This window comes from Microtus pennsylvanicus, chromosome 3 (genome assembly GCF_037038515.1).
Source record: "Microtus pennsylvanicus isolate mMicPen1 chromosome 3, mMicPen1.hap1, whole genome shotgun sequence".
Taxonomy (NCBI): Eukaryota; Metazoa; Chordata; class Mammalia; order Rodentia; family Cricetidae; genus Microtus; species Microtus pennsylvanicus.
Window position 1 is genome coordinate 62,722,683 of NC_134581.1, and position 25,264 is coordinate 62,747,946.

Below are 25,264 nucleotides of genomic sequence, written 5' to 3' on the forward strand. Positions count from 1 at the left end.
TTCTGCTCCTTGCTACTCACACAGCACCCAGTGCTCTGCCTCTGACCTCTAGGTGCGTGTCCACCATGCACTTACAAAGACCCCTCCAGGCCCCGCTCCTCCAGGCTGGAGGTCATCTCAGGGCCCTGCTCCTCCAGGCTGGAGGTCATCTCAGGGCCCTGTGCTTCTGTTCCTCCTAACCAGGGAGCCTTGTGTGCTGCGCCAAGAGGAAGGGGTTCTAAAAATAAATGCAAAAGTCCCCAGCTGTCTGAGCCCTCAGCAGCTCTTTCTCTTTCCTGTGCCTCCCTTTGCTTCCTCCTCAGGTTCACACTGCAGGCAGGCACACACACACACACACACACACACACACACACACACACACACACACACACACCAGAGAGATGGAGGGGAAAGAGGGGAAAAGAGAAAGAGGGAGGAGAGAGGGAAGAGAAGGAGGGAGAGGCAGGCACAGAGAGTGGGAGGTGGGAGAGAAGTGGGAGAGGCAGCGAGGAAGGGAAAGGGAGGAAAGAGAAGCTGGAAAGGGAGGAGCGAAGCTGTCATCCTGCAGGAGGGTCTGTTGTCTCTCCTGCAGACTCAGCTCCACCTGACGCCCACAGCTCTAACAGGTTGTCTCAAGTCTACCTCCAGAGCTGTGTGAGGTTAGAGAAAGCCTTCCACCTCTCTGATCCTGCTTCTTCATTGTTAAAGAGAAGGAATATTGTCTCCTTGCTCCCTCTTGAGGCTGAGGAGAAGACTAACAGGAGTGTGGACAGGAGGGCAACGGAAACAGCCCCAGTGTCCAGGCTATAGAAGCATTTGGGATGAAAAGCACTGACATGAATCTCCAGGCCTTCCGCTATAACCCTATCTCCAGAAAGCCTGTCCCCAGACCCCTGCTTACAGTTCCTCATCTCCCCCGCCCCCATTGCATCTCAGGCGGGCCATTCCCATTCTCCATCCATCACCTGAGACTAAAGAGATTAATAAACGAGACTCATAACTCAGCTACTGGGATGCACCAGATATTTACGGCTGCGTTTCAATTTGCAGAGAGATTAAGTGTTTGTCGATTTATTGTCTCTTGGTGGGTGTATGCTGGGAGCAAGGAGGCTGAGCAAGGCCCCCTGCTGGCCAGCTCCCCTCCCCCGCTCCCACTCCCTCCCAACCTCCATTCCTAGAGCTGGGTGGAAACCGGTGCTATATCCAGCTTTCAAAGCTACTGCCCACTGGAGGGCCTTGACCCAACTAACCAGAGAGACAGAGACTTTGACTCAAGATGAAAGCCACACCCGCACCACTAAACTGACATCAAGATACCCAAGGGCCCAGCATCCCCTGCCCTACAGTGACTATATCAAGCAGTGGGTGAAGTCACACACTTCCAGAAGGCCAAATACCAAATGGCTTCATGGTTCACTCCTAAGCCCAGGGATGGCTGTTCAGGACATACACAGAACTGCCATGTATACCCACTCTTGATCCTAAAGACACTGGGGGTGGCCTGGAGACATCTCTGTAGTCTGATTAGGGAGAGCCTGCAGGGGCCCAGAAAAGTGAATCAGCCTGGGAAAGCTAGGAGAAAGGAGGGCCCTCAGGAGCCAAGAGGCAAAGATGGCTTGAGCCCAGTGCAGGGGGGCTCAAGGACCACAACAGGGCATGATGCATTCTGGGACTGAAAACCTCAAGAGCACCTCTCCTTCATGCACCCCGGCTGCTTCTCACCTCCCCAAGGTCTAGCGTGTGCATTCATTCATTCAGCCAGCTTTTCTAGCATCTTCTTTGTACCAAGTCTTGTGACCTCACTTCAAGGAACCCACCACCAATTTGGGCAGTTCTAGCAGGTTGCTGTCAAGAGCTGTGTGACTTTGAAACGCCACTCCACCTCTCTGATGTCATCCCTACTTACCTTCTGAGCTCTGTGAGAGGACTGGGGGGCAGGCTGTCGGGACGCTAAGGAGCTGTCCCCTGCTCAGGAGGCTTGATGATGATGCGGATGTTCAGGGAATCTTTTAGACTGAGGGGAGGAAGGGAGACAGCACAGCTCACCAGGCCTCTCTGAAGCCCGTCCTCAAGTGACAGTCACATAAAAGTGGGACCCGTCTAGGATGTCGGTACTCAGAGGCCCCAGGTGAGCAGTGAACACAGGAAATGGGAGGAGGAGATGACAGGGACCAGGACACAGTCTTCCCCCAGGACTGAATCTGGACTTAACCCCATCAGCTTTGCCAGGCAGGGATCACTTCATCTGCCTCAGGGTGGGGGCTGATGTCACTGGGACAACAGAGAGTGAGAGCAGAAGCCAGGTGTGAATGGTGATCAGTCTGGCTTCAGTGGTGACAGGGAGATAGTCAGTTTTTTCCTGAGAAAGGAACCTGCCACCCTGATGTGCAGAAATGTGTGTGTGTGTGTGTGTGTGTGTGTGTGTGTGTGTGTACCTGCGTACGTACACATGGGCACTGCGTTCTCATCTTTCCTGAGCCTGGCCAAGATCTCACTAAAAGGCCCCATTGGGCCTTCCAAGCACATCCCTTCCCTTCTAGACCTCTGTTTACCTATCTGTGAAATGGGGAGAACACATACCTCTCTAGGAAGGAGAGAGAAAGTCTTCCAGGTTAGGGCAGAGAACTGAAGGGCTGTTGGGGTATGCCTTGGCTGGCTCAGGACCTGGCCCAAGTATCTGAAAGATCTGTCTGAGAGATGCTGAGGAGGAGAGACCACCCACAGCAAGAGCCCCCAGAGGCAGGAGAGATTACCCTTAGAGGGAACTCCGGGTGACATGGGGAGATATGTGCCCGGCAGTCACCCGCTGGCCTTCCCCTCTCTGGAGCAGGCTGGGCTCCGATGTATCGCTATGGTTCTGGGTTTGATAGCATCATGCTTAATGGAGCTGGAACAAGCAGATCAGACGCTAGCTTTGCTCTCAGCCAGATGCCAGCACTGCCTGAAACTCCAATCCGTGGTGCATCCTGTCCACTGGTGGTGGACACGCAAGGGTGCAGTGTCCGCAGTAAACAAGGTAGAGAAGATGAGGTCATGAGTTCCTAAGGCTGAGTCAGCAATTCTTAAAGAGGGACATGCGCCAGACCCGGGGACAGCTTGCTGACCTGGGCACTGGGACCGTCCCTTTCTGCAAGCAGCCCGCCTTCATCCTACTTGTGATAATAAGTGTACGATACCAAGCACGTGTGTTAATACAGACCGAATTTCAGCCCCCAGACTTCTAGTCATAACTCATTTCACTTTCATTTCAACTCATTGTTGTGCAAGTAGGTACCCACCCCCATCTTGTCACCTAGGAGGCCCACCAATGGGCTTGACAAACTCAGGTCTGGGGCTCTCGCTCAGAGCCTGATCCCATAGCAGCCAGAGCCAACCAGGCCTAGTGACTCAGACACAGAAATCTGGATCCTGACACACACGTCCCTCCTCCAGCCCATCTGGGATAGAGAGTTGCCTCAGTTTCCTAGAAAACAGACAGCTGCGTGCTCCTCTTACCTCCCAGGTCCGATCATGTGAGGGCAGAGAGGCCCCCACACCTCAGTGTTCAGTTGCAAATGGAATAAAGCTGCGGAACAGTTTCTATCCCCTGCCTTTACTGCTACACTGTATCCAGCCCTAAAACAGATTCCCCAGCACAGACCCTAGCTGCTAGCCTGGTGATGGGGAGGACACAGCCCCCAGGCCAGCGTCTCCCTCGCCTCCCCCATCTTCTCCTCACCCCATTTTGTTTCAGCCTACAACCTCTTTTGTGTGCATAAGGATGCACTGCCACCTTATGGAGCATCAGACTAGAAGCAGGAGGGAATTCTCGGGGCTGAAGGGACACAGGCTCTGGGTAGACACCATCCGGTGGTCCTACTAACCCCTCACCGGATATCAAGGGCTGTGTCAGAGGAGGGCCGGATCAGGACTGAAAAGGAGTGCTGCCTTGGAGCACAGGGGGCTCTGTGCAGAAGCCCTGTTGTCCATCCAGGGCTAAGGACCCAACCGTCCCCTGTCCCTCTTTCCAGCCCTGTGACTTTATTAGGGTATACTCCTGTGTGCTCAGATTAAATGCTGTTCAGTACAATCCAATTTTCTCTTAATATAGACAAGAAAATTGTACATGCGTGCGCATACACACACACACACACACACAGTGCTAAATATCCAATCAAGCCTACAGATAGATAATAGAGAACAGCCAGTTCACTCCCAGTTTAATCAGATAAAACGCCCATTTATCGGCTCCTGTGGATGCAGACATCCCGTAGTGAGCAGGCTGCGGGAGTGTGAGCGTGGGGTATACAGGCTGCATCTTTACATCCTTGGAGGGGGGGGCGCTGCCCACAGGGGACTAATTATCCTTCCGCCCTTAGCCAGCTCTTACTCAAACAGACAAAAGGGGGCTCCAGCCTTGTGGTGCTAAGCCAGCCGCAGAATGATTTTTGCTCTCAGATATGCAAATCTATTACAGCATAGTGGGCTTCAGGGACTGCACTGAATAGTAGCTCAGAGACCTCAAGTGGCTGTTTTAGGGGGACCAGAGGCATCTCAACTTCCGCATCAGGCTTGGTGGAGACCCCCTCTTGATCTCTACTTCGCTGGTGGTGGGCTGTGAGGCTGAAGATGAAAACGTCCCCTTTGTCTCCCCTCTTGTGGGTGGGGGGACACCCAGGAAACCTAAGAACTGAGTCCAGATGAGTCTTCTTCTCATCGGGCCTCCTCCTGTTTGAGGCACAGCCTGTCCAAAGCACAGATGTCCTAATCTGCTTGCCACCTCCCTTAATTCTCTGCTGCTCTCAGCTCTGCCCAGTGTAAGTCCCTAAGGCTCAGAGGTCTGGGCCTAAGCCCTCACCAGAACCCAGAATATGCTACTCATACCTAACAGCTTCCTGCACCCCACAATACCCTGCCAGAAGATTGCTGACCTAGGATGTCTGCTGTCTGCTTGGCCTCCAGCCGGATCTCAGAGCTATCTCTGTCTTTTTAACTGTTAGATACAGAGAATACCCCACAGGTTGACTCTGTGAGCCTTGGGTGCCTGGGAAGGGCTTTATGAACTATGAAAAGTCCCTGGTACTGGGTGCAGGGGACAGTTGGGGAAGGGATCTGGAAGAGCAGGCTTCGTCCCTCGCTCTCCATGACCCTTAGTTGTCGCTGCTCCCTTGGGAGATCTATCCATTCCTACTCTGCCCTCTCCCCTCTTTGATTGGCTGACTTAGGGGAACCTGCAGCTGGGAAGGAAGAGGGTGGCACAGAGGCAGGACACCAAGCAAGCTTGATAAAACTGACCTGGATCTGAGATGGTCAGGGGCCATTCCCTGACACCCCAAGGAGGGCACGCCTAGGCAAAGCAAGCTACCCCATTTGTGTCGATTTGATACAAATCTAGACATAGCTGGGAAGAGGAACGCTTCATTGAGAAACTGCCCCCATGAGATTGAGCTGTAGGCAAGACTGGGGTATTGCTTTGATTAATGATTGATGTGGGAGGAGCCATTGCACAGAGAGCGGTGGCCCCTGGGCAGGCCATCTGAATTGTATAAGAAAGAAGGTTGAGCAAGCCATAAGCAGCACTCCTCCATGGCCACTGCCTCTGTTCCTGCATTGAGCTCCTGCCTTGAGCTCCTGCACTGTTCTCCCTGGATGGCAGAAGCTGAAATAAACCCTTTTCTCCCCAAGTTGCTCTTGGTCATGATGCTTTATCATGGCAGTGGATACCTAACTAAGACGCCCAGTAAGCCCTTCCCGTCATTTCAGCTGCATACACAAGGGCCCTGGGTTTCCACTGCCTGGAAAGAAAACAGAACCTGATGCCTTAGTCACTTTGCTCATTGCTGTGGTCAAATGCCCAACAAAAGCAACTTTACGAAGGAAGGTTTTATCCTGGGTCGTAGTTTGAGGGTACAGGTGATGGCAGCGGGAGCCGGAAGCAGTGAGTCACATGACACCCTGAGTGAGGAGGCAGAGAGGTGAATGCTGTTGCTCAGCCCCCTTATGCTTTTTGCTTCCCCAGGACCCCAGCTCACGGGGTGGTGACATCAGCAGGGCGATTTTCTCTGTCTCAGTTAACCCAGTCTAGAAATTGCCTCACAGTCATGCCAGAGGTGTGTCTCCTGGGTGACTACATCCTGTCAAGTTGACACTCAAATTAACCTTCACACCTTAGCAGGGGTAACGCTGGAAAGGGTGCTGCAGGAAGACTCTCAGGGACAAGGAGCAGAAGGCACGCGGGGAGGAGTGGTCAGAAGAGTGGGGGGGGGAACAGTCCAGGTGAGGGGGAACGCTCAAAGGACCCTTGTCCTGGGCTGGAACCTCAACAAGCCAAGGTGGACACAAGATTCCTAGAAGCGTTGCCGAGGACACCAAAAACTAAAACACTACGTGAGGCTGTGGATAGTACTGGCGAAATGGAGGCTTTCAGTGGAACGGGGCTGGGACACCTGGGGCCCGGGTGGGAGGCAGGAAAGGTAAGCTACAGGAAGACAAATGGGTGGTAGACGCATAGCCCTCAAAAGACAGTCCAGACAGAGGATGGGACAGCCTGGGAGGTGAGGGACATGTCCCATCCCCAGACAGAACATCTTGGGCAGTACCTCAAGGACCACCCCTCTGAGAAACCCCATGGAGCAAGCATATCCAACCCTTCTAGCACTGTGACAGATACCATCATCTGCAAAATTCCTACTCTAGTAGAATCAGGTTATACACGCATATCACACCTGTGACATATGTATGCTCTATACATATATTATATACATACATACAATGTTTTGAGCAAGTTTATGATTTGGTGTTGGACCACATGCATGGCTATTCTGGGAAGCATAAGTCCTGGAGCCGCAGGGGCAGACCTGCCTGTTCTGAGTCTACTCCTCCTGGCTTCCAGGCAGAAGGTGCCTCCTTTCAATGGACCCTCCCAAGACAGGCTAGCAGATGCTCAGAAGAGCCATGTCTCACTTCATCCACTGTACCACCAGGTGACCATGACAGCTGAGACCCCGCCCCCAACCCGTCACCTCAACTCACCCACCAATTCACACACCCACACACATACCACCCAGGCTCAAAGGGCTGCTTCCCCCAGGCAGAGAGCAGGCAGATACCAGGATCCCTCCCTTCCACAGCCCCTAACCCAGGCTTTTCTTCTGACCAGATGCCTCCCTGGGGGCAATGAATAGGAAACAACGACCACACAATTCAAGCGTGGGTAGGGGTATAAAAAGAAAATAGCCTCCAATTAAAGCCTGGGCAGCGTGCTCTCCTGAAGAGAAGTGTGAAGGAGCAAATGGGCGCTCTCCTTCCTCGCAGGAGCACAGCTGCCATCCTCCAGGTCAGCTGACTAGTGCAGGGAGCTCCCGGGCAGCTTCAGGGCTCTCTGAGTGTGGTGGGAAAGATCAGGACTGTAACTGCAGTTGGTGACGCTGATGAAGGGTCAGACGGTTCCGTGAATATAATTAACCTCTTGCTAATTCACACCTAGAAGGCAGGAGTAATGAGTGAGGCTCAAACTGTCTGAAGCTGCGGTAGTCGCTCGTGTTAGCCAGGAAGGACGACGTCTGTGCTTTATTCCGATTTGGACGAAGGAGCAAATGGGCGCTCTCCTTCCTCGCAGGAGCACAGCTGCCATCCTCCAGGTCAGCTGACTAGTGCAGGGAGCTCCCGGGCAGCTTCAGGGCTCTCTGAGTGTGGTGGGAAAGATCAGGACTGTAACTGCAGTTGGTGACGCTGATGAAGGGTCAGACGGTTCCGTGAATATAATTAACCTCTTGCTAATTCACACCTAGAAGGCAGGAGTAATGAGTGAGGCTCAAACTGTCTGAAGCTGCGGTAGTCGCTCGTGTTAGCCAGGAAGGACGACGTCTGTGCTTTATTCCGATTTGGACGGCCTGGCATGGTACTGGAATGTTATGTGCAACAGAAGAGCCCCAGGGCCTGCTGTGGCCAGATAGCCTTACATTCGTATTACGTGTGCTAGGCACAGACCTTGCCCCTTAATCTCCTTACAACCCTCTCTTCCTTGGTACAGGAGCAAACTGTGGCACCGAGAGGTGAGAGACTCACTGGAGTCAACAGTAACTGGACAGGCTGGATCAGGAGTTTAGAATTCTCTGGCTCCAAAATCCCTTCCACACTCTGCCTTTAGCCTGGGAGGCTGAATCCCACCTGCTCGGCTAAATACATAGCCCCACACTGTTCCAGGCAGCCCAGCTAGGCACCTTTTGTAGAAAGGCTCTGCAAGGCTGTCGTGGGTCAGCCAGTGTGTTGTCAGCCACCCCTGCCCACGCTGGCCCCCATGAGCCTAGAGGTGTGAAGGGTAATGAGGCCCCGTAATTAAGGCTTCTGGAGACATGGCTGGGAGATTTATAGACAGGCTTTGTCAATAGCTGTGCTCTGGGCTGTGGATCCACCGAGACATCGATAAGTGCTCGTTAAGGCTTCTCCCTGCTCCCTGCCCTGTCCCCCAGCAGCCCCTCCCCTCCTGTCAGCCGCCTGTTCGCAGCGCCTGTGTACACAGGCTTTGCTCAATTAATTTGCACTTGTTGGCACCATCTGTGCTTTTCATGCGGCCTTATTGAGAGCTGCTAGGCCTGCCTCCCCCTCCGATGGGCTGCAGAGTGGAGACGAGCAACCCTCCTCCTGCAACCACGACTCTCAAGGAAGGTCAATCTAGGATCACCAAAGACAAAGGCATGGTTTCCTGCCCCCCCCTTCCTCCCTCCCCACCCAGCTTCTCAACCTGGTGAGTCAAACTCCGCCTGAGGTCCTTGTAACCCTTTCCCCGCACCTGACTGCAGCAGGCTGGACCCTAGCCCTACAGAGGAAGCCCCCTTCTCACACCCAGTGATCCCAGAGCACAGATGTCCAGGAGCCAAGAGACAGGATTTCCAGCCTGATTCCTGCTCTGCCCGCCACCACCCCCCCACCCCCCACCCCCGTCCCCAGTATGGATTTGACAGGTCCATGCTCTGAGAACAGGGACACTTGAGTCACAGGACTGGGAAGGGTCAAAGAAGCCACATCCAACTCTGTTGAGCAAGGGCCACCCAGGGGCCTAGGATTGGACAGCTCCTCTGGGTGGATGGGACAGCACAGGCTATGAGATGGTGACTCCAGCGTGTTGCCCAGAGAACTGAGACGAGGTAGCATCACTGAAGTGTTCTTTCTGAGTAGACTGTGCTTCTGCCCTCAGCATGGGTTTTTTTTTTCTTTCTTCAAGACAGGATCCCACTTTGTATTTCAGGCTAGCCTGGAACTCTGTGTAGTCCAGATAGCCTCCTTCTTTCCCTCTGCTTGTCTACCTCAAATGCTAAGATTACAGGTGTGTATCGCTAGGTCCTCCTACACCTTCCTACACAGCCTTCTGACCTTGGAGTTCTTAGATGCTGGACCGGCTGTGAGAAGCACCACCAGCATCTCAAGTCTCCCTGCCTTTGCTTCTTCAACCTCACCTAGCACCTGTCCTGCTTCCTGGGATCCTGGAAAGCCACTCACTAGGTCCACAAAAACAAAAACAAAAGCAACCCACCCAGAGACGTCATATAACCGCCTGGCATTTTGCTGTGCTATATGGGGAAAGGAATGAGCTCGGGGCACTCATCAGTGTTCATTTTACTGACAAAACACCCCAAATCAGACTAGTCTTCCTGTGGCTGGCCTGGGCCCTAAGGAGCTGACGCAAGCCAAGGGTGTGGTTGCCTTCTCTCTCACAACAGCTGCACTTGTTCTGTATCCAGAGTTGGGTCCCTGAGGGTGCAGTCAGGGCCTCCCCCTCTGTCTCCTGCTAGCTGGAAGACAGTCACGTCTGGGGTCTGGCTGCGCCCTGTGGATGCCTCCACGTGGTACATTATTGATGGTGCTTCTAATTGTGTGTTTCCCAAAGTCTACAGGCTTTTGATGAAAAATTCATGGCACGCCTGAGGATGGCAGGGCGTTCGATCGATTGGCAGTGCGGCAGACAAGGGGGTCCAGGGCCCCTCGGGGACAACAGCTGAAGGCTGGCTGGAGAGGGGGCAGCCATCAGTGGCACAGTGCCCGCCCTCCTCCTGAGCTTTTGGCCCTGGATCTGTGGGAGGGAGAGGTGCATAGCAGAAGGTATCAGCCAGGGGGAGAAGCCAAGGGGAGGATTGAGGTAGTTTTGAACCTGTATTTAGTGCCTGTTGGGTGCCTTACTGTCAGGAAGGCACGTGACCACACACCAAGTCACATATTCACTTCCCCGATGGGAAGTATTGGGCCCTCTAGAGTCGCCATGACTCACACAGAAGAGAAACACTATTTCCAGAGCCACGCCTATGTGCCATGGAGTGTGCCCAGAGCTCCAGACCTGCTTGTAGTTCCCTGACAGCCCCATTTGAGGGATGCCGTGTTCCATCGCCCAGAGGAGTTGAGTGACCTGTCTGAGCGAATTCGTAGCAGGGCCCACAGTCTTCCCGCCTCACCAGGCTGGTTTGACTACAGAGTGGGGTGGATTGTCCAACGTCCCTGCCTATCCCCATTGCACTGAGAAAAATAAGTGAAAAAAAGTAGCCAGCAAACCAGAAGAAGTGAGTCTTCCCCATCCCAGTATATGCCAGCAATACTGACAGAGGACAGAGGCCCCTGAGAACAGAGATACTGAGGTAGAGGTGTCTTGGAGACTATTCTGTGCCACCCCTGAGGTTCCAGAGAACCCTACAGTCATCTATTTATTAAACTAGTACTACATCTTTATAAAGTCCCCATTCCTACCAAGGCATCTTGTTGGTTCCTGATGGGGTCCTAGAATAAAAAGCTTTAAACTACACACGTCTGGGACAGATAGGCTAACAAGTACCACCACCACCACCACCTTATCCCATGCCCTAGGAGGGGAGGGGCTGTGTGGCCAGGCTCTTGCCCCAGGGAAGAATCTGCAACCAGGCTCAGACAACTTCAGTGGATAGCCTTGCCTCTCTGACCCTGCGTTTCTAGGTGGTGGGCTGGGGTGTTTGGGTTTGTTTTCCTTTGCTTCCCAGAGAGTTCCTTTCAAAAACATCCACCCATGTCTGTGCTGAACTAAAGGGAAAGGAATTTGTGCAGACCGTCGGGAAAGCAGTGCTGGAGGACGCTGGGCCATGTGTGGGGTGTGGAGGGAGTGAGCCCTGCTTAGGCTACTGGGGGCTGGCACAGGGAGGGAGATTCAGGGAGACAAAGGATGAGGCATGAGAAGGGGACAAAGTGGAGATAGAACGGGGACAGTCAGACTGGAAAACAGAGCTGGAGGCCAGGGTGTGGGAAGATCTCTAAGTAACGGCATCAGAAGCCTAAGGTCCCCACGGACCCCCTGTTATTTCCTTGTGATTCCCTGAACAAGGAGTGAGCCTAGCCTGATTCTATCACCCTATCCAAGTGTCCCCCACCCAAGAACAAAAGAAAGAGGCCCCATGGTTTGTCTTCCGCTAGCTTCAGGGCTGGGCCCAGTCACCAAGCAGACACTTGTTGTAGCAACAGTCCCTGAGGACCTGTCCTGGGGAACAGAACTGCTATCAACACAGATGGGGGAGCCGGGGGACCCCGCCCCTCCGGCCCCCAAGGTGGCTCTGGGCCTAGTTGAAAGCTGTGCTGTAAGTCTGCCCCATACCCTCTAGTTCATGGAGATGGGTCCGCTCCTCCGGGGTGCAGGTGTGTAGGGGTGTGTTGCCAAGCAACCAGCAGAAGCATTCCCAGAGCCTGTGTGAGTAGGAGGTAAGGTGGGGGAGGGCCAGGCCACCACTTCTAGATGGTCCTAGCCTTAGGAATCTACAAATGGGACCCCAGTCCCAACTCAGGCCACTAGAGCCCACGTTCAGAACCCAGAGAGGGAGGAAAACAGGGCTTTGATAGAGAAACCCCTTCAAGTGGCCATTGTCTCCAGTTAGCTTGAACCCTAGCTAGGGCATCTTGGAGGTCTAGCCCCAGACCTCAGTCTGTGCAGCCGGACCCAGGGGTGGGCTTTAGGGGGAAAGTGAAAACGTGAGAAGAGGCATCTAAAAGGATGCTGACTAGCTGAAGGCAGGGTTCGGCTGATGATGGTGACCGTTCCCACTCTAACCCCTTACCAAAGCGTGTGATAAAAGCCCCAGAGCTCCAGACCAGAAGGCAGCACTCTGTAGTGTGCAGATGAAGGACCACCGAGGCACAGGGGCTTCTGGCAGTCGGGGGGACAGCAACAGGGAAAGGCAGTGGGGAAGCCAGATTCCGGCCCCATCCTGTGAACATAGTCAGAGGCAGCGTCTCTCTGAAAGCAGAGGAAAAGGAGGTGACAACAGGGAAGGACTCCTTGTGGCATGGAGTCACACTGGCGAGAGCTCTGTCCCATCTGCAGCTTCCAGAGCACCCTGAGACCTAGACTTCCCTGGCCTGGGGACCAGGGCTAGGTCAGATCCAAGTTGCTATCAGCAGAGGCAGGACTCTGAGCCACTAATGCTGGCTTTCAGGTGGCCAGGGGCTTCCTGGAGACGGAGGGCCCAAAGTGTAGCCTTGAATGATGGATAAGGTTGGGGAGTCCTGGGGACAAGGGGATAGGGAGCAGGGAGTTAGATGGCGTATTTCTGAAAGCTCCACACACCTCAGTGCCCGTTCCAACCCCAGACCCATGGTCCTGGCCTGACCCAATTAGGAACCTGACTCCTGTGGGGGCTAATTAGACAGGGGCTGGGGTCAGACGCAGGCCAAGGCCCTGTAGCCCCTCAGAGCTTCAGGAAGGCAAGCACAAAAGCTTTCTCTGCTGCTTGGGAAGAACAAGAATAGGACAGGGAAGATGTGCATCTTTTGTTTCTTTGCCGTAACCTTGGATTGAATAGAGAAGCCACTGTGTCCCCATCCCAGGGAGGGCACATTTACAGAGCAACGGAAGCTGTTTGCAATAGCACTTTGCATGGGCTTGTTTGGTGCAGAGGTCCGACTGTCAGTCAGGGGAAATTATTTGGGGCACAGGATTTCAGATGAGCAGAATGGATTTCTTCTATTCTAGAACCTCCTGTGGCTCCCGTCTGCTCCCATCTTCTCTCTGTGCTTTAGCGGAGTTCCTGGGGCTGCTACCCAGGACACAGCCCACCCTGGCTAGTGGGGGGGGCGCTGGGCAAGCTCCAGCTTTCAGGCCAGGGCCACCTGGCCCTTGCAACTGTGCTGGCCTCCGGTCAGTCTCAAAGCCCCAATCCCATATCATCCACTCCACTCCCACTTCTGCCACAGAGGCCAGGCTCTGACCCTGCTGTTGCCCATGAACTTCCTGGAGGAAGGGGGCCAGAGTAGTAGAACCTTAAAGGCTGGGGGAAGGTGAGGGGGCTCAGAGCAAAGGATAAGAACAGGAGGCTGGATGTGACTTCCAGGAAGTCTGCCACACACACACATACCCATGGCCACACTAGCCCTGGCTCCTTCATGGTCCTGGCCAGAGACACCTCTCTTGCCTCTTGCTTCTTAGTTGTACTTTTGGAGCCACACTGCTACTGGCAGCTCTCTAAGGACATGGTCCTCCCCACCCGTAAGAGCTGAGGTCAGGCTTGGGAAGGTAGGGCCACTCCAGGTGAGGCTATTCCTCCACTAGGTTTTTGTCACCTCCAGCCAAAGTCCCTCGGCAGAGCCGGCCCCTGCCCCAACCCTCCCCTATGCTGCCCTCTGAATTCTGGATTACAGTCTCCCAACCTCCTGTTCTGGGCTTCAGGTCCCCACCCAGGCAATGGGACGTTCAAGGTCCCTTGCCTGCCCCCTGGTGGTGATAAGGTTAGGCAGTGCCTGTTGGTTTTATGGTAATTGTCCTGCCCATGGTGTGTAGAAAGGGAGGTTTTGTTTGTTTTTCTGGATGGACCAAGGACAGAGGCACCAGGACTCCAGTGGTATTAGATGTTCCTGTGGGTACAGGAGCTGCCTAGCCATACTGAACTTGAGACATCGCTAGCTTCTTTCAGTAAATCTCTGGCCATCTATCCCCATATCGGTTCCTTGGAGTGGACTCCCAGTTCATGTTCTCAGGAAATGGGCAAGGCCAGCATCAGTTGTGCAAGCTGAAGGGGCCATTTTATTAAAAAACAAAAAAACTGGGGTTCACTCCTTTTTAAAATACGGAAAATACAAAGTTAGCAAGAAAGGTCTCTGGTATCCTTAGGGACCCGCAGGAGCGCTATGCATCAAAAATGACAGGGGTGACAGCAATGGTGCCCTGAGAGAGGCAGGGAGGCAGGGAAGTCTCTCAGGCCTCTGGTAACTGTAGGGGTGAGTGGTCCCTGGTAGCCAGCCGTGCCAGGCTGGTTATCCACACTGGTTATCCACGCTGGTTATCCACATGGTTATGGGTCAGGGGTGGCTGCTGGTCAGATCAGGCAAAGCCTCAAATGGGCCCTCAGTGAGAATGACTTAGAGGCTGTTATCATGGCTCTTTCTTCCCCTGGTTAGCTGGGCTTCTCTCTGGGAAAACAATAGGCTTTGAAAGAGGAGGGGAGGAGAGAGAGAAGAGGAGTAAAGCATGTTAGCTGTCTTGTTGCTCCACCAGGGAGGAAGGCTGAGAGGACTCAGCTGTGGAGAACAGAGAGCAGGAGGGAGAGCCTGGAGGAGGAGGAGCCTGGGGGAGGAGTTGTCTGGAGGAGGAGCCTGGAGGAGGAGGAGCCTGGAGGAGGAGGAGCCTGGAGGAGGAGGGACTTGGAGGAGGAGGAGCCTGGGGGAGGAGGAGCCTGGGGGAGGAGGAGCCTGGGGGAGGAGGAGCCTGGAGGAGGAAGGGTCTGGAGGAGGAGCCTGGGGGAGGAGAGCCTGGAGGAGGAGGAGCCTGGAGGAGGAAGGGTCTGGAGGAGGAGCCTCGGGGAGGAGAGCCTGGAGGAGGAGGAGCCTGGAGGAGGAGGAGCTGGCTGTGAGGAACAGACGCGGTGGAGTCCAGAGCCGTGGCAGTTAGCTGGAGAGGTGTTGGGGCAGGACAGCACTCAGGTCCTCTCCAGCCAGGCCTTGCTCCTTGAGCCCCACAGAACACTCCTTTCACAAACATTCAGTTGCACCTGTGCCCCTTAGGAATGAAGCAAAAGACAGCCAGGCCTTTCTCTTCTGGGCCAGCTTCTTCCTCAGCAAGGAGAGCGGAATGGACTCCCCTTCAGACTGGTTCAACCAGGGGAAACTAGGCAAGAACCTGGCCATCCAAAGCCCTACGTTTAGGCTTAGATTGAGTTCAGGGTTAAGGGTTAGGGGAGAGCTAACGAAGTCACCTGGGACCTCTAGGTTTTCATCTGGGTCGAGTGTTCATGGAATAGTTAGTTGGGTAGAAGAATTGTCTCTCTCTGCAAAGATTTGGGTATGTGTGGGGGAAGGATCAGACTTCCTCACCCTGTGCACGAGCGTCAGCGTCAGGTGTCTTCAGCTGTGGGAGAAGTTGAGCTAGCTTCATTATAGGTCTTGTTCCAAGCCCTCCCTCATGCCTCAGGCCCATAATCTTCCCTAGAGCCAATAAAGGACCCCGCTGAGGTTCAAGAATTGCTGTGTGACTTCAGGCAAGTCACTGACCTCTCTGGTTTCCAAGGATGATTCTCAGCAGAGGGCACCCATCCTAGCCAGGGCATGTCTCGGGAGGACAGCCGGATCATCTGGAGAAGGGGCATGCGTGTGGTGGGGCTAGGTGGTGAAATACTCTAATACAAACCGTGGGGCTCCTCGGAAGCCTTGCCCTCTTCTTGGGCAGACTGAAAGCAGAGCATTGGCGGGAGGCGGCTGCCCTCTGGTGGCAGCAAAGGCAAACCACATGCCAGCGCCTTGAGCCCACCAGCAGGAGCCCTGGGGGGTTGAGGCCAGAACTTAAGCAGGCCTGGTGAGCCCAGATCCCTGCTCAGCCTCCTACTACTGTCCACAGCCCAAGCGTTCTTCAGGGAGTCCTATGGTCTTGGCTTGGCCGCCGGCTCTTCCCGCTTGTCTTCCTCTCTGGCGATTACCCACACACACCGCCTTCCTCCCCCCCCCCATCTTGAGTGTTCTTCACCAACTGCTTTGTATCCTTTCTCTCCGTTCCCCAACTCTGAACATCCGCTCCCTTTCCGAGGTACACATCTCAGAGGCCTGCCTTCCCATGTCTCCCTCCCTTCGCTTTTATCCCGCCTTCATCTTGTTCCACACCCCTGCCTCTCACCTAGCACTACTCTGGACCCCTATACCCATCTGTCCCTAGTAGCTGGTAGCCAGGAGCACTTATTACACCCCTGCATGGTGGGCCCTTCTGTTTCCTCCAGCAGAGGCCAGGAGAGTCCATTTCTCCAGCTTGCTCTGCAGCTGTCCCCTTCCCGGTCTCTCCCCACAACTTCTCCTGGGCTTGGAAGCCCCTTCCTCCAGGTACCACTCTCATCCTGAGAGAGGTTTGGGTTGTCACTGCCTCCAGGAAGCTCTCCAGGCTTACTAAGCTGGGAATAGGCCTTCTGGAGGCCCCTTCTTCCACAGACAAGGAAGCATCTGCTACCCCCTCAGTGTAGAGGTGGACCACTGTGGGAAGGGACAGTCTTGCTTGTCTCTGCTCCAGGCTCTATGTGACCCAGAACTGTACAAAGTGGCACTCAGCAAGCCTTGACCACCAAGGGGGTTATTGTGATGCTTCAGGCGCAGGCTTTATGACAGTCTCTGGAGCACACTACTTCCAGCCTCAGTTTCCCCATCTGTATAGTGATGATACAAGGTCTCTTCTGACTACACAATTGGTGGCAGCCAGATGCGTGCTGGGTCCTCACTGGGTGATGTGCTTCAGACTTCAGCGAAAGCTCTGACCATAGTCTAAGTATCTCTCTTGGGCTCAGAGAGTTCCCACCCTCCTCCTCAGTGGAAATGAACCTCCGTCCAGTAAACTAGGTCTCATCATATAAGAAGAATTTCTGGGCCCAGTGACCAGGGCCATTCTGGAGTGTTTTAAAGCACCTTAAAGTGGTTCCCTTGAGTTACTGTCCCCAGGCACCCTAGTGCCAGGGCCAGGGCTAACCTTCTTATTAGCTCTCATATCACAGTTGTTCTTGGGGCTGATTTTGTATCCACAGATGAGGGCACTGAAGCCTAAGGTCGGGCACCCCACTTCCTGAGCCCACAGAGAGCTATGGATGTGGTAAAGCCCACAAATACTCCTGGGCAGCGGGGAAACTAAAACCTGGCACTCTGACATTCCTCACTCTGGCAGGCTCTGAGGGTTGGGTGGAGGGAGCCAGTGGGCGAGGAGGGTGTGAAGGGTCCTCAGGGTCAGGCATTTGAGTCAGCGCCCCTGAGGCCACCACGTTGTCCTTCCCCCAGGAGGTAACTAGAGAGTGAGATTGTAAAGAGAATCTGGAACAGGGTGTCCTGTGTGTTTTCAAGGCCAGAACGTGATGTAGAACATGGCCCTGAGGATAACCCGGCTGCAGGCTGTGGCCAGAGATCAGGGCTGCTAACTTGAACCTTGTGGTCTGCCAGCCCAGCTGTGCTGCCAAGGTCCCCACTCAGCCATGCAAATGGGGGCAGCTGAGATCCCCACAGAAACAGAGCCCTGGCTGGAGTTGAGAGGCTGAGTCAGGAGGTCATACTGTCTCTCTATGGAGGCCTCATTCCCACGGACCAGGCAGGGCTAGGCTAAGAGTCTGGGAGGAAGATGAGGCTTCAAGGGATGGAGTCCCCAGGACCCACTGACCCTCCTCTAGAAGGACCTGATGGCTGAGGCAGGGGGCCGCCTCACCAGAAGCCAACCTCTCCCTCTGTCCTTTCCTTTGTTGCTATGATCTCTGTTTCCTTTATCGATGGGGGAGGGTAAAAATAAAAGAGCAATACTTACTTCCCCCACATCCCAGAACTGCAGAGTTGGGGAAGAGTGAGATCTTAAAAACGATAATCCCCTGAATGAGAAGTGGGCTGCCCAGATCCTGTAAGAGGGGCCGAGGGGCTGCAACCTTTCCCCAGAATTCCTTTTGTGTGCATGTTCCCATCTCATCCCAGTTAAGTTTGTGTTAATTCTCCACGCGATCCCTTCATTTCACAATAGAGCGTGGCCTTCTCTCTGAACCAGGACAACTAATTCTAGGACACTCCATGCAACCAGACATGAGAGAAGCCATAGTATAAGACTACAAACTGCTGAATGGAGCATCCTTGACCATAGACCTAGGAATGTGTCTGTGTTGAGGCAATAACTTAGAAACCAGTAACTGCACTGGGGCTGCTGTAATCCAAGCAGCGTGAGAGGAGGTTGAAGTAGCTGGGGAGGACAGGAGATGATCCCCTCTTTTGAAATATCAGAGACTTCCTCCAGTCAAGCCCTGGGCCCTAGATGCAGTCAGTCTTGGGATGTGCCCTAACCACTCAGCAGAGGGGGAGCCAGCAGGCCCATGGTAGGAAGAAGGAAAAGGGAAGGATCTGTGAAGTGAAGTAGCCATTGAAGCCCAAAAGAGACAGACTGAGAATAGTGCCCCCCACGCACACCTGAAAAGCCCATCCTGAGCTCTCAGCAACTCCTGGGCCGCCAGGAGGTCCCAAACTCCACACATGTCCCTGACTCCAAAGTAAGTATGTGCATGAGTGTGCATGTGTATGTATGTGTGTGTGCACGCGCATGCGGTCCCAGGTCCAGGGTCCCAGTAAGCACCCTGACTGAGGACGCCAGATGGGTGCAGATCTGGGGAAACCACAACAGATGCTAGGGAGATAGAGCCAGCAGTGGCACCGTCAGAGAGACTATAGCCAGACGGCTAGACGGCAACGGCAGACAACAAGCGGTGTCTAATGAAATCCTGCTGACTGGGGACCCCTCCCCTAGAAGCTGTGCCCCACCATGCAGCAGGTGGGAGACCATAGCTTGGATATAGCTGGATCCCCTCACCCCAGGCAGCAGGTGGGAGACCGTAGCTTGGATATAGCTGGATCCCCTCACCCCAGGCAGCAGGTGGGAGACAGTAGCTTGGATATAGCTGGATCCCCTCACCCCAGGCAGCAGGTGGGAGACCATAGCTTGGATATAGCTGGATCCCCTCACCCCAGGCAGCAGGTGGGAGAGTATAACTGGGAATGTAGCTGGATCTCACACACACACCAGGCAGCAGAAGACCAGGGGAAATTGCATGTAGAGTTGTTCTTTGTGGGGCCTGGGAGTCAGGCTAGGTCTGTGAGGCCCACCCACAGGAGCAAGGCTTCCCACAGCCTGGAAGTCTACAGACAACTCAGATAGCCTACTTGCATCCTCCCTCTTTACCCCTAAGTCCTTCTCTGAGATCTACTCTTCCAGGACCTTACTGGCTGTGTCTTGACTCATTCTCTCACTCTCCTCTCTTTAAATAATATTTATCTTAAGATACTGTGTACTTGAGACTTGTAACAATGGTACAGAATCCGATTGACAAGCAAAATACAGGGCTGGAGATATGGCTCAGTGGGTAAAGTGCTTGCCTTGCAAGTGCAGGATCTTGAGTTTGATGTCCAGCACCCATGTAAATGTCAGGCATGGTGACTGAGTGTTTATCATCCCAGCAAGAGGGAAGTGGAGACAGGAGGACCCTTAGGACTCACTGACCAACCAATTTAGTCTGACTGGTGAGCTCCAGGCCAATGAGAAGTTGCTCTGTTTCAAAGAGTGGATCTCATTCTTGAGGTTGACACCCAAGACTGAGCACACACACATACCAACACATGTACGCATGCATACACACGCACACATAATGCACGAAAATTCATCTCAGTTGTCCTGTACATATATGAGCAGACTTTTGTTTTGTAAAAAATAAAAATAAAAAACCAGACTCAAGCACCAGCCCCAGCAGGCTTGATTCAGGCCCTGACTTTACTATCTATTGCTCTCATCACTGAGTAGGTTGCTCGCTTCTTTGGGGCTTCAGTTTCCTCCTTTGTAAAGTGGGGGTGACAATAATACCTATCCCATAGGCTTACTAGGGGTTGAATGCAGAAAAACACCTAAAGCCCTTAGCAGGAGGCTTGGGGTGTGGGGGAAGCCCAGCGAACACCAACACTATGATTATTGCCCTTCCAGACGTGAGTCAGCTCCTGCCCCCATCTCCTGCATCTTCCTCATTTTATATCTGGATCCTGACACCTTGACCTTGAGATCTTACCTAAGTCTCTAGGGTCTATTTGGTGTCTCTTCTTGGATGCTGGGCTGTTTGGGAAGCTGATGGTAGGTCAGCTCCCAAGTGGCTTCAGTGGGCAGTCTAAGAAGGAGTTGGGTTAGACGAGGGGGCTGAAGGAAAGAGAAGGTGAAGCTGTAGATTTACTCAGAACACAGAAACGTGGCTGCGTGCTTTGAGGCTGTTGCCTGCAGGCTTCCTCACCTGATTCCTGAATCCTAGCAACCCCTGGTGTCATATGAATTATTGTGGTCCCAGAGGAGGCACCTTAGTGTGGCTGTCCTAATGCTACCAGGAGATGGGGACCATGCCCAACCCCTCTTCTGGGCAATCGCTCATTGAGTTGAGTAGGCTTACTGTGGGTGCAGACGTAGTCCTGGGGGGTTGGGCATGGAGTAAGGGTTCAGCGGAGGATTCTGGGATCATAGGAGATGAACAACTACCGGCGGGCCATGCAGAAGATGGCAGAGGACATCCTGGCACTGAGGAAGCAAACCAACATCCTGGAGGAGGAGAACCGCACGCTGAGGAGTCACCTGACCCAGCAGAACTTAGAAGAAAAACAGAGCAGAGCTGAAGAGGAGGACCTGGGTGAGCCTTTGGATACCTACTGGGGCCCAGGCTCTGGGCTGAGCTTAGTCTGGGGCTCACGCGGCTCTTTGCCAGGGTGATGGGGAGCTTTCTCCAGATGTGTGTCCCACAAGTCCCCTACCCCTCCTGCTCCTCCCTGTAGACTTACTTGCACAATCTGCCCAGCTATAGCATCCTGGGGGGGGGGGGGGACAGAAAGTACAATCCTGAGTCAAGCCCCAAGGCTGGGTACCCTTGCCTCCATCTGCTCTCAAGCCAGCTTCTTTCCACCCCAGCGGTGTCCATGAAGCAGAGGCTACTGCTGAGTGAACTGGACATAAAGAGGCTGCGAGACAGGGTGCAACACCTGCAGAACGAGCTGATTCGGGTAAGCCAAGGCTTGGTGGCCAGGGGAACAGTGCCACCACCGAGAAAAGTCCTGGGAAATGTTCCAGAGCAGAAAGAAAGCACACGGTGGGGAGGGAACCTGGCCGGCTGCGCAGGGTGCAGCAGGATGCCACGTGCACCCTTGTGGCTGAGATAACTCCCAGGCACCCATTCGCCTCCATCCTGCAGAAGAATGATAGAGAGAAGGAGTTGCTGCTTCTGTACCAGGCCCAGCAGCCGCAGGCCGCTCAACTGAAGCGGTACCAGGACAAGCTGCAGAAGATGAAGGCCCTGGAGGACACTGTGCGGCACCAGGAGAAGGCAGGTGCTGGGGCTGCCCAGGAGGTGCTGCAGCCTAGAGGTTGTGGAGCTCTTGGGCCAGCCCAGCCTTGGTTTCTGTCACCAGGTGATTGAGAAAATGGAGCAGGTACTGGAAGAAAGGCTCCGTGAGAGGAAGGAGCCAGCACTGTCGAGCAGGCCACAGGGGAAGCCCAACATGGGTGAGCCTGCTCCCCAAGGTAGATCTCGGAGTAAATTACTTTCCAGCTTGTTGTCCTACCCTGGAGCCCTCCAGCTTCACAAGAACTTTCAGAGAGGGGGCAGTGCTCTTCTATGTCTGTGAGCAGGAGAGAGACACCCGAGATAGTGTTAGTCCTCTCCTCTCTCAGGTTCAGAGAGCTTCCATGGTGATCAGAGCCCTTCTTCTGTCACGAAATGTCTTAGGACACAAGGATACCATGTGAGCCAAGCAGACAGAGACCAGACCTCTAGGGTTGAGGCCCCATGAACCACAGGAGCAGAGAAAGACTTCCCCAGATGGAAGGCCTCCTAGGCCACAGTGCCCGCGTCCTCCGCTTCCTCCCTGCCCCCCTTGGCATCTTTTCTATTCTGCCTCCACAAAGCAAAAGACAAAACCACTCTGATGGGATCAGTTTATTTTCCTCATCGGTGAAAACCACAGCTATCCACAACTGTCAATAAAAGATAGCTCTGATAAGCAGGAAAGAATAAAATGACACCATATCAGGTCAGATATCTCCCTGGCCACGTGGAGAGACTCCCCCAAAGTATCTCTGTATGCCTGGCTCTGGGTTCAGTCTTCACTGATGGCTAGGCACCTGGGATCTGAAAGTCTTTAGAAAACAATGAATATCTCAGGGCTCCTTAAGCCACCTAGAATGTGGGCTAGCATCTATGGAGGGCAACAACCAGGTCAGGACCAGAGAGACAAATACAAGGACGAATGAGCAGGGAGGAACAGGGAAAACAGTGGACTAAGATCCTAAACAGCCTGGGGGACGTGGATCTGACTCCACTGGCAAAAGGGAGCCATTGCTAGCTTGGGAGCAGAATGGAACAAAATGCTGGGAAAAATGAGAACAGAAAGGCTAGAAAGCCCATGTCACAAGCACGAGTGACTATGTTTACAGCCTTCCCCGTGTTCACCACCTCTGGCATTCACCTGGGCCCCACGGGAGAGAACATGGCTGCCGATCTTTACTCCATACTGCTGGCTGAAAACACAAGGCTGCGGGCAGAGTTGGAAAAGAACCGTCAGCAGTCAGCCCCCATCATCCTGCAGCAGCAGGCCCTGCCGGTAAGAGCCGCCAACACAACCTGGCTGGAGCCTGCGGGCACTGGTCAGCATGTACTCCACAGTCACCCCCAGCATGAGCCAGGTTAAAGATCCAGCCCAGAATCTGGGCTTCCCAGCACCCAGTGGCACCAGAAACTCATATTGACGCCTTGCACTCTTTGCGCTCATGATCCTAAGATGAATGCTTTGCCCTCGTTTAGAGCCCTGGGAGAGAGCAAGGCCCTAGCTCACCCTTGACCCCTGAACCCTGACTCCACCTACCACCTGGCTTGCTCCCACTTGGACACCCTCCTCCCACCATGGGCCTCTCAGAACCGTCTGGGATTGGTGCAGCCTTGGAGAGCCCTTTTCCCCATCCCAGGTGGATCCCAGGGAGTTGGGAGCAGGTGGAGACTTGGCAGAGAGGCTACGAGACACAAATGGCCCGGGCCACTCCACGTGCACAGAGACCCTGCCAGCACAGGTGGGTGTCCCGGGGACTACTTCAAATACCCCTTTGTACACAAACCCAGAGTCAATGTTTGAAGCTATGGTGGCAAGAGGGCACAGGTGAGTGTTTGTGTTCATCCAGGAAGTCAGTTCTGTTTGGAATGTCCCAATGCACCGGCAGACAGGTAAAACATGAAAGATGGGCATCCATTGTTTTGCTGAACCTTCATCTACAAAAAGACTCCCAGCTCAACTGCCTCCTGGTATTAAAGGGAGTTCATTAGTACATTTTACATAAGCAGCTGGTAATGTTATTAGGTGTGAGTTGGGGGTGTAGCTAAGTGAGTAGAGTATTTGTCTAGCATATATGAAGCCCTGTGTTCAATCCCCAGCACTGCATAAACCTACACACGCCTGTAATCCCAGCACTCAGGAGATGGAAGCATGAGAACAAGAAGTCAAGGTTATCCTATTACATAGTGAGTTCAAGGCCAGCCTGGAATCTATGTGATGTCAGAGTCTCTAATCTGAGTGGGAAACAATGCACACCAAGCCCTATGCAGATGCTAAGCAGAGGCCCTGGCCCAGGACTGAGGCGCTGTGTCTACCACTGAATTTGAAACCCACGCCTGGCTGGGTTTTCCTGCAGCACCTGGGGCTTCCTCAGTCATGGCCTCAGCTCCCATATGGGGTCTCACGTGAGCGTCTGATCCCACAGGATCTCCTTGGTGGTACTTCAGACAAATTTAACCTCCTGGCCAAGCTAGAACAAGCTCAGAGTCGGATCTTGTCCCTGGAAAACCAGGTAGGTGAGATGCTGGAGTTGATCAGCCTAGAGCAAGCTCACAGTGCAGCCTCTGGCCAGGAGCAATGCCTAGTATACAAGTAGGGTCAAGACCCAATGTACAGCTCCATAATTAGGGCCCATTATGTAACCAGGTCAGCCTTGGTCCGTGACCAGAGTGAAGCCCGGTGTGGATGCCGCTCAGAGTATGCACTCTATGCGGACTGCTGAGATCTGTCTGTGTCTTAGGCTGCCTGTTTGACTCCTCACCTCTGCTACTGCCAGGGCTTTGCCTTTTCCCAGAAGACAAGCCCAGACCCTGTCCTAGCTCTTGGGGAGGAGCTGTGCTAACTTCTGCCTCTCCAAATTCCCCTCTCCAAATCTGCAGCTTGAGGACTCAGCTCGCCACTGGGCACGAGAGAAGCAAAACTTGGCCATACGGCTTCAGGAGCAACAACATGGTTTTGGACACCCGTCAAACTCCATCATCATAGACCAGCCTGTGAGTCACCCTGACACAGAGTTCCTGGGTGATAGGTTAAAAACCATCCTAACCTCCAATCATGAGGCCCCGAGAAAAACTTGGGGGATAGATCTTAAGCTAGATATCAGAAGTCTAGAGCTGAGGTCCCACCATTAACAAACTGGATAATCAAGTGACCTCCATTCCCCCACTCGTCTGAAGGGACAGGAATGCCTGCCAACAAGTCCCCTTCCCCATTAGTTGTCCTAAACCTCAAGGAGGAGATAACTATGGGTGAGACATGGCCTTCACAGGCATTTCTAGAGTATTCTGGCTCTACTCTGCCATCACACATGGGCAGAATACCTTGTACCTCTTCCTACACAATTTCTAGTGCAATAGATTTCTGTTTAGCTTCCTTCTTAGATGACATCAACACTGGGGATAGATTCACATTCCCTTCTTCCCAGGAACAAGTAGATCAATCACATCAGTGTCCCCACCCCCACCCCAAGCCCAGCCCTGGAGACTTCATACCCTACAGCAAAAGGTCCTGATTCTCCTACTTTCAATCTATCGGCACTTTGCAGCCAAGGCTCTACCGGCCCTAAACAGAACCTGAGGCCGTCCAGGGGGCATAGCATTACTTCTACAAGCTCATGTAGTCCTAGGGACCCAGAGGAATTAGGGTCACCCGCAATGATAAAATGCCACAGCCTGCTGGGTTTGGATCCTCAGAAGCATGACTTACCACACAAGATGCCCCAAGACAGTGTACCCTGGGAATGGGCATATACTTATCTGCCCTATATTGTATGTCACAGAGTGCTGGAGTGGCCAAGGATCTCCAACAGTCCTCCAAACTGGAACCCTCACTGCCCCACTCAGACATGAAGTTCAACAGACCCTCAAACTCCAAGATTGAGATTTTTCACTCCCAGAAGACCTGAGCCTCCTTCCCCATGTGCTGAGGAGTCATCCCCACCCCAAAGATGTCTTTAGTAAATGCTAGAACTCAATACGTGTTT

At 53.6% G+C, this 25,264-nt stretch overlaps 1 protein-coding gene across 1 annotated transcript in view; it reads left to right on the forward strand.

The window, feature by feature from the left end:
- Positions 1-25,192, forward strand: part of Ccdc33 (coiled-coil domain containing 33) — a 99,112-nt gene extending 73,920 nt beyond the window's left edge. The window contains 10 exon segments of the mRNA XM_075967777.1: positions 20,435-20,597; positions 20,873-20,964; positions 21,153-21,284; positions 21,370-21,463; positions 22,394-22,560; positions 22,922-23,048; positions 23,051-23,109; positions 23,708-23,794; positions 24,162-24,275; positions 25,061-25,192. Of these exon segments, the coding sequence (XP_075823892.1) occupies positions 20,435-20,597; positions 20,873-20,964; positions 21,153-21,284; positions 21,370-21,463; positions 22,394-22,560; positions 22,922-23,048; positions 23,051-23,109; positions 23,708-23,794; positions 24,162-24,275; positions 25,061-25,186 (1,161 nt within the window). The 3' untranslated portion in view covers positions 25,187-25,192.
- Positions 25,193-25,264: the final 72 nt, after the last annotated feature.